The sequence below is a fragment of the Embiotoca jacksoni genome, unplaced genomic scaffold, assembly GCF_022577435.1.
Source record: "Embiotoca jacksoni isolate LCO1_2020_lvr unplaced genomic scaffold, fEmbJac1.0.p SCAF_34, whole genome shotgun sequence".
NCBI classification, from domain to species: domain Eukaryota; kingdom Metazoa; phylum Chordata; class Actinopteri; family Embiotocidae; genus Embiotoca; species Embiotoca jacksoni.
The window spans coordinates 627,501-635,000 of NW_027185386.1; the positions used below are offsets into that span (position 1 = coordinate 627,501).

The window sequence follows — 7,500 nt, forward strand, 5'->3', positions numbered from 1 at the left end:
AGAGAGTCTGTACCACAATCCACTTATTAACATTTACATCTACCAACTTGATTAAATACAAACCTTCTATAATTGTGATTTTTTTAAAAAAATTTATAACTGCAGAACAAACATCAGGATTTTTCACATCCCAACAAGCCAAAAGTTTTTTTTTTCCCAAATGGCGAAAATTGTCACTGTTTACTTCCATGCTTACATGATTCTTACAGGTAAATACTTTCGTCACAATTATAGACTATATAAAAGTAAACATAACCTTTGTGCCTTAAACTGCAATACCGCCGGGTGCCACTAGAGGTCGACTCCAAAAAGCCTCAAGCTCCATAGACTCCCATTCAACTTCTCTCATCAAATACAAATTCCACTCATGTTTTCCAAAGGTCATTATGGTGTCATTTGCTAAAGTGACTCATTTGAATTAGTTTTATGGAGGTCCATCTGAAAATAATCCCGTTATTAATTAGATATTAGGCCTCAAAAAGCAGTAGGTTGCCAAATTTTTGGTGCTCAAAGCTCGGAAAAGTTTCATCCAACAAACCTCAACAACAACACAACTTTCCAAACACTGTTGACCTGTTGCATTTTTTTCATTTCAAAAGTAACTTTTAACACTAAAATAAGAAAACCTGACTCCACTTTGTGAAATGTGTCAAATGTAAGAGGATTAAATTAAACCTTAAAACAATGAAAATCAAACATGCACACATGTAAACCGATGCACAGCTGCAACACTGCACGTCATCAGCAGCATCCCACACACCCATCTGATGAATGCAAACACTCTGCGTATACATCATCTTTATTTACACATCCACTTTCATTTTTTGGGCCTTTGATAGAACTGAAACTCCAAACTAAGTCTGTCGCAGCCAAAGTAAACTATTATGCTGTGGCCCAATTTGCTCATTTGTATAACGTGTATGAGCCTTTTATCGAGTGCCCCGAGAAATGAGGCAGGAATTCATATGTTTGATGCCTGTAAGTGGGTCCAAATGTGTTCGCTCACATCTCGGCTCAGGCTGTGAAGCATTAAGCGCTGCAGGCCGGAGCTGGGAGGAGTGCCAGCATCGCAACAACATGAAGAAGAGAAGAAGAAGACCCAATGCAGCAAACAAATGTGTCCGTCTGGAGTCCGAGGTCTTTCTGTATCGCCTCCCAGCAGCTCTGTTTGCCCTTTAAGATGCTGCTCTGTCGCTTTGTCAAAGTAAACTTCAAAGTATAGGTCACAAACATCAGTTCAGGAAAGGCTGAACGCTGATTGATTGCATTAATTCGCCACGACAACATGTAGACACAGTCTGTAAACTGACGAGTAGAAGTCTTTAATCTTCACTTGTGCAAAATAGAAACCGATAATATGAAATCGAGGTCATTGTGACGGAAACGTTTAAATTCTGGAGAAACACATGCAGACCAGCAGGAGAGAAAATCCATTGTTGGACGTGTGGAGATGTTTGCACAACAGATGCTAATCTCTCTGTTAGCTGAATTTATTAAGTGTCTGAATTCTGGCTGATTTCCCTCCTTTGAAGTTCTTATTTTCCTCCCGAGTATCTGAAGAGCTTCGGCGACGGGTCCGAGGGCACGGAGCCAATTCTCTGCTTCTAGAGCGTGACAGTGCCACGGGGCAACAAAAAGAAAGAAGACTGAGTCAATTTCATAGAAACCAACTGTCATAAAAAAAAAAAAAAGTCAATGTTAGGAAAGGTGGAGGCATGAAATTGACAAAAATGGCCCCTGTGGGAATAAAAGAGAAACAAAATGGACTTTTCACGCTTTTTTGCAACAACATTGATGAAACTCCTGATGGCGAGGGAGCAGAAGAATTAATAGTCGTCGTCATTGAACAATGCGTTCGATTGGCTGGAGCAGGAAATTGGTTGAATGTAGCGTCGAGTCTGTGGAGGAACACGAAGCCGCTTCGTGAGCGTCTGGACTTCATCTCTGCTTTGACGTCACCGTGAACTTGTGTTGAATGTCAGAGTCCTTCTTGGTATAATCCTGCCGTGAAGACGTGTCTCCGTTCTCAGGACCTCAGCTCTGATTGGAATTGTCTTTCCTTCACTCCCTCATCCCCCCCAGCTCCCGTCGTGTCTCCCCCCTCTTCTCCTGTACTCACTTTTCTCAGCCCCCCCCCTCCCCCTCGTTGCTATGACTCATCGTCTGTATTAGCGGATAAAACGGTATTGGAGAGCCCGGCACCAAAGGGCACAATCTGCTCATTTATCATGCATACTGTTACATCAATGCATCTTCTACTGATTTGATCCAGCTAATTAAAGCATATTGAAAAGCCTATTGTGCCTCTAACAGCGAACAATTATCTTGGTCTGCAGTGTACAAGCACTCGCCGCCGATAAACACTCAACAATTAGGGCTCGAAACACCCGCCAGCTCACGCTCTGGTACGACAGCATTTTCAGAATATTTCAATACTGTTTTTGTTTTTAAGCAGATAAAATCTGAATATGCCCAAACACACACACAAACACACACACAAACACACACACACACACACACACACACACACACACACACTCGTTAAAACACCTATCAGACCTAAAACTAAAACATCTCTATAAATACACGCTCTTAAGTGCAGAAATGAATAATAATAGTTCAATTCACCACATCCATTTCCTGTTTCATTGTAAATACGGACAAATATATATTTACAATGACCACCCCTTAATTTACCACTTCCTGTCAGTGTGATGCCCCCCCTTCCTCACCTTCCTCACCCCTCCGTGGCCTCATCCCTATCGAGTGCCAGCGTCAGCAACACTGAAATATTTATCAGTCTCCTCCACTTTTTTTTTGCCTTCCTGGGAGACGAGATGAGCAGACCTCCCTCACTTAGCGGGATCGCTCAGAAAAAAGATCGGCCCGCAAACCGACTGAAGATCTGAGGGAGAGAAAAAAAGGCAAAACTTCATGACTCTGTGTCCAGTTTAAGAGAAGGGGGAACCTCGCCGGCCGAGTGGACCGCAGCTCGCTGGGGATTTTTAAAGGAGGAAGGAAAGTAGAATCACAGACGAGTCCGCTGAGGACTGAAAGCAGAGCGCCGAGAAGCGCTTCCAACGTCGGATCATGAGGGATGAAGAAAGGGGAAGTGGAGATTTTAGTCTGGCAGGTTTTGTGTGGCCGTGGCAGAGGAACCCCCCCCCCCCCCTCATAAGGCTCACTAACAAGGCAAAAAACAATATTAAAACAGGATGCAAGATTAACTGTTAAATTACAAGGTGCCTCCTTATAATAACTTTGGTAATATCCAAAAAACACCTGTTTCAAATCTGGAGGGAAAGTGAAGCGGACCAATGAAGCGGAGCGATAATTACACACAGGAACGTTTTAAAAAAGACAAATAAAGCCGTCACGCAGCTTTCCGAATGTTGATAATTTAGGTGCAGTCAGCGGAGGGTCGGTGGTGTTCGGGTGGGACGAGACGTCCGGCCTCGCTGAAAGCTAACACACCTAAAAAAGCGCTGATTGTGAAGATCATCGTGAAGCTCCACGGCCGTCCACAGCTACATTATTGATGACACTAATGGGACTGACACACATCAGTGTTGGAAGAGGAGTGGGGGGCGGGGGGGCGGGGGTCTTCACGGGCTGAAGTGCCACACTTTAAGTGCATCATGCCACATTTCCCTTTTAACCAACAATGAACCTTTACAGCCCGACATGAAAACGTCTAAACGCTGATCATCGTTCGTCACGGGGACAATTAAAAAAAAGAGAAGCTCACGTTTTATTGAGGAAGCCGCTCCCCACCTCGTTCTTGATGGCCTTTAACGTTCTTCTTTTGGTCCCTGGATGAAAGCGCTGCTGACACATAAATTAGACACACAAACCGCACACATCTCGTCCTCTGAGCCCGTCGAACCCATTTCGACATGTTTCCAGACACCGGGGCTGCAGAAGGGCGGCTCGAAGCCTGCGAGCTCAAGACAGCGAGGGAAACCTGGGCGCTGTGGGATAATTGAAACGAATGCCTGACTGCAAAAGGAAAAACAAAAAGGGCTCGCAAATCGTTCAGTCAGCATCGCTCTCCTCTACTTCAGTAATACGACCGAGAGGTGACGACAGATACGAAAGGAAGAACCCTGGATCGGAGAACTTTTTGTTGTTGTTGCCCTCTTTCCTCCGACTCCTCCCCTTTCCAGTCCACATCAGCACTTCTGCAGGACTCGGATCTCTAAATCAGATCTTTTTCCAGACCGGGTCTGGACGTCGAGCATCGGACCATCTTCAGAGACTGTTTCCGATAACGTCCGTCTCCAGATTAACTTGTGCAAATGAAGCCCCCCCGCCTACCTGTCTCGATATCATTACCTCCATCTGCTGGGCTCAGGCTGCCCGTATAATGTGACGGGCCTCGTCGTCTGCCTTCTCGGCTGCGCTGCTTGTTTACAAGGTGTTCAGAGCTTCAGTCGGTGCCAGTGTTTACTTTGCCAGAGCCGCTTACGACGCAAAAAGCGAGAGCTGGGACGTTGCCGGGGCTTTTTCACACTGACAAAACAATGCTGTTACTCAACACGACACCCGCAGAGCAGCTCTTTTTTGTTTCTCATGAAGAACACACACACACTGAAACATGTGGATACACGCAGATAAGAGCTGTGCAACCATAAAAGTCCTCAAACAGTCAACGTGGTTTTATTTTTCCAGTTCCACGCAGTCCTGGTGATTTATTTCACTCCCAAGACCAACCGCGTTTAAACGTTTAGGAGAATTCAACTTTGCTAAATGCTTCATTTGGGAAATCACAAGTGAAACAGGCCGTTTCTGGAGTCAATTAAACACTTTAGAAAGCTGCTTTGATATGGCATGCTCGTCTGTAATCTCATGTTGCAGAACTCAAACTTCCAGCCCCCCCCCCCCCCCACGAACGGGATTAAAAACGTCATGCTTTTGTAGTGTTTTCCGTCTCTCGCCAAGGTGACCGCTCTCATGTTGAACGCCACAAGAACTAAAAATGGGCTTCGGAGTGAATCCGAGTCGTTTTTCTTTCCTTCACTCGGCCGTCAGCCTCTCCACTCGGCTCGCATCTCATTCGGTCACTACAACACACTCTCTTCACGTATGCATAATTCAGCAGGCATCCAATTATATCTGAACACAATTCTATATGAACATGCAATATTAATAGATTATTTTGTGCCCCCAAGGAACTCTCGGTGTAAGAATAAGCTAATTCGAGGTCGTTGCTCCCTCAGCGCCGAAATCTTCCCGAATCCTCCTGACACCAAATGTTCCTGGAGAGAGATCTTCAGTGTTTGAAGTAATTGAAAAGCAGCAGGCAATTAGTCACCACGGCTTCTACCTCGTTCTGTTCCACGCTGCTCTAAAAAAAAAAAATCAATATGATGTGATGAAGTTGAGCCTTAAAACAAATATCTTTTAAACACACGCATTGACACTTCAGGTAGTAATTTGTTGTTACATCCGACCAGAGAGGACACGTAACTCCATTCATGCGTCTCAGCACGTCCAAACCCTGAGCAGGTTTTCAGCAAATATTAAACACAACTCAGAGTACTTTTTAGTTTCGTTAGCGCTGCGGTTCAGACTGAAGCTCAACAGTTACTGGATGGATTCAAATGAGATTTGGTGCAGATTTTCATGGTACCCAGAAGATGCCTCCAAATTTGTTGGTTTATCCCATAAGTTTTTCATATTCTGACATTACAAAAAGTCATCATGTCAAAAACATTAACGATCCCCTGAAGACATGCGTTGAGACAAAAATAGTATAAAATGCAAAGAAAAAAACTTCAGTTATCTTGTTGAACACCGAACAACGACATCTACTCCTTCTCCCTCATTACAAGTCCCAGAATCTATGAATATGCAAATGATCTAATTTCAGAAGTTTACCTGCTGGACACATGATGTCTCATACTTCACTGTAAACTCAATCTTCTGTGTTGTTTGCATTGGAGGCTTCAAGTTTCCGCATCAGCAAATATGTTTACTATTTTAGTTTAGTGTGTTGGCATGGTAACATTTAATAATTAGCATAAAACAAGACAACTTGTTCTAAATATGAACTAATCAGAAGCAGGAGTCATTACTGGTCCGATATGAATATTCCACCGTGTTAAAAATGACGTTTTAGCATTCTGAATTTCTGTGTTTAGATCTGTTTATACTATAAATAAACTTTTGGTGCACGTTTTTGCACTGATGTCAGAAATGCTGCGGTCTCGGCAGGATGACTGACGCTCTCTAAAGCATCTGAATTTAAGTTGTCCCTCGATGACTTCTAACGCCGGGTCTTTAGTGTGAGCATGTGGATGCACCTCCGTCCGTATGACGGAGATTAAAGAAGTTTACTCAGCGCAGCACAAACACGTCGGGATCGATGTCGCAATGAGCGCAGAAGGCCTTCGCCTCGCTCCCCCTTCAACAGCACCTTTCTTGTCCTGCAGCACAAATCACGAAGAGCCCAGTGGATCAATGTGTCTTTCCTTCTGATCGATGTGCAGTAAACACGATTAATGTCATTAGACTCACTGTTTCTCTCCCTGTTTATCTCCTCATATTTCCCACTCTCTCTTCGTCTTCTCCCGTTTCCTCGTCCTCCTCACTTTCCCGTCTCGTGTCCGACACCCCGTCCTTTATAATCTGCAGGTGAGACCTTCTCTGAGAACTACAGCCACCTGGAGCGGTGCAGGCCGTGCACGCTGTGTACCGGCCTGATGCGGATGGAGACGCCGTGCACCGACTCCAACGACGCCAAATGCGTCTGTAACTACAACTTCTTCTTCGACACGGTGGCCGGCCGCTGCGAGCCGTGCACGGTGTGTCCGGTGGGACAGGGCGTGTACTCCCACTGCGACCACGACCACGACACGATGTGTGAGGAGTGCGTGGACGAGACCTTCTCCGACCGGGAGAGCTCCCTCGAACCCTGCCTGCCCTGCACCATCTGCGACGAGGACACCGAGATACAGATGGCCGTGTGCACGCCGGCCAGCGACTCCGTCTGCCACAGTGAGTCATCAACACACTTACAGATAAGACGAGATCTGTTGTTGACACTGACATCATATTATTGACAGGTAAACCATCCAGTGGGCTGTTAGGTGTCATTTTAAGATGCATTTTGGCTTCCTTTAAGTTTTTGTGAAACCCAGCCAAGTTTATTAAGTCATGAACTGATTTAGGACCAGAGAAAGTTAACTGGGCCCTCTCTTTTCAAGCTGTTGGTTGTTCGGTCCACATCAGAGCTAAATGACCAGAAGCAAACAGAAAAAACCTGCCAGTTTGTTTGAATATTCGGAGAAAGCAACCTTTCTGGACGAGCCCTGACTCACAAACTGCTCAGTGGCTGCAAGCCCTTCAAAGCGGAGTTGAAAACATCATACATCTCCATCCCATCTGAACAAACCACCAGGTGTCTGTGGGAACAGGCGTGGTCAGAGGTCATCTCTGGTCGGATTTTCAAACAACAGGAAGTTGAAAGTTTTGGGATTAAGAAGGTCAAAGACGACG

General features: G+C 45.1%; 1 protein-coding gene across 1 annotated transcript in view; it reads left to right on the forward strand.

Annotated features, from left to right (window-relative positions):
• ngfra (nerve growth factor receptor a (TNFR superfamily, member 16)) overlaps positions 1 to 7,500 on the forward strand; it is a 33,113-nt gene that overhangs the window by 4,851 nt on the left and 20,762 nt on the right. The window contains exon 3 of the mRNA XM_069165330.1: positions 6,637 to 6,999. Coding sequence (XP_069021431.1) covers positions 6,637 to 6,999 — 363 coding nt within the window. The remainder of the gene's footprint in view (positions 1 to 6,636; positions 7,000 to 7,500) is intronic.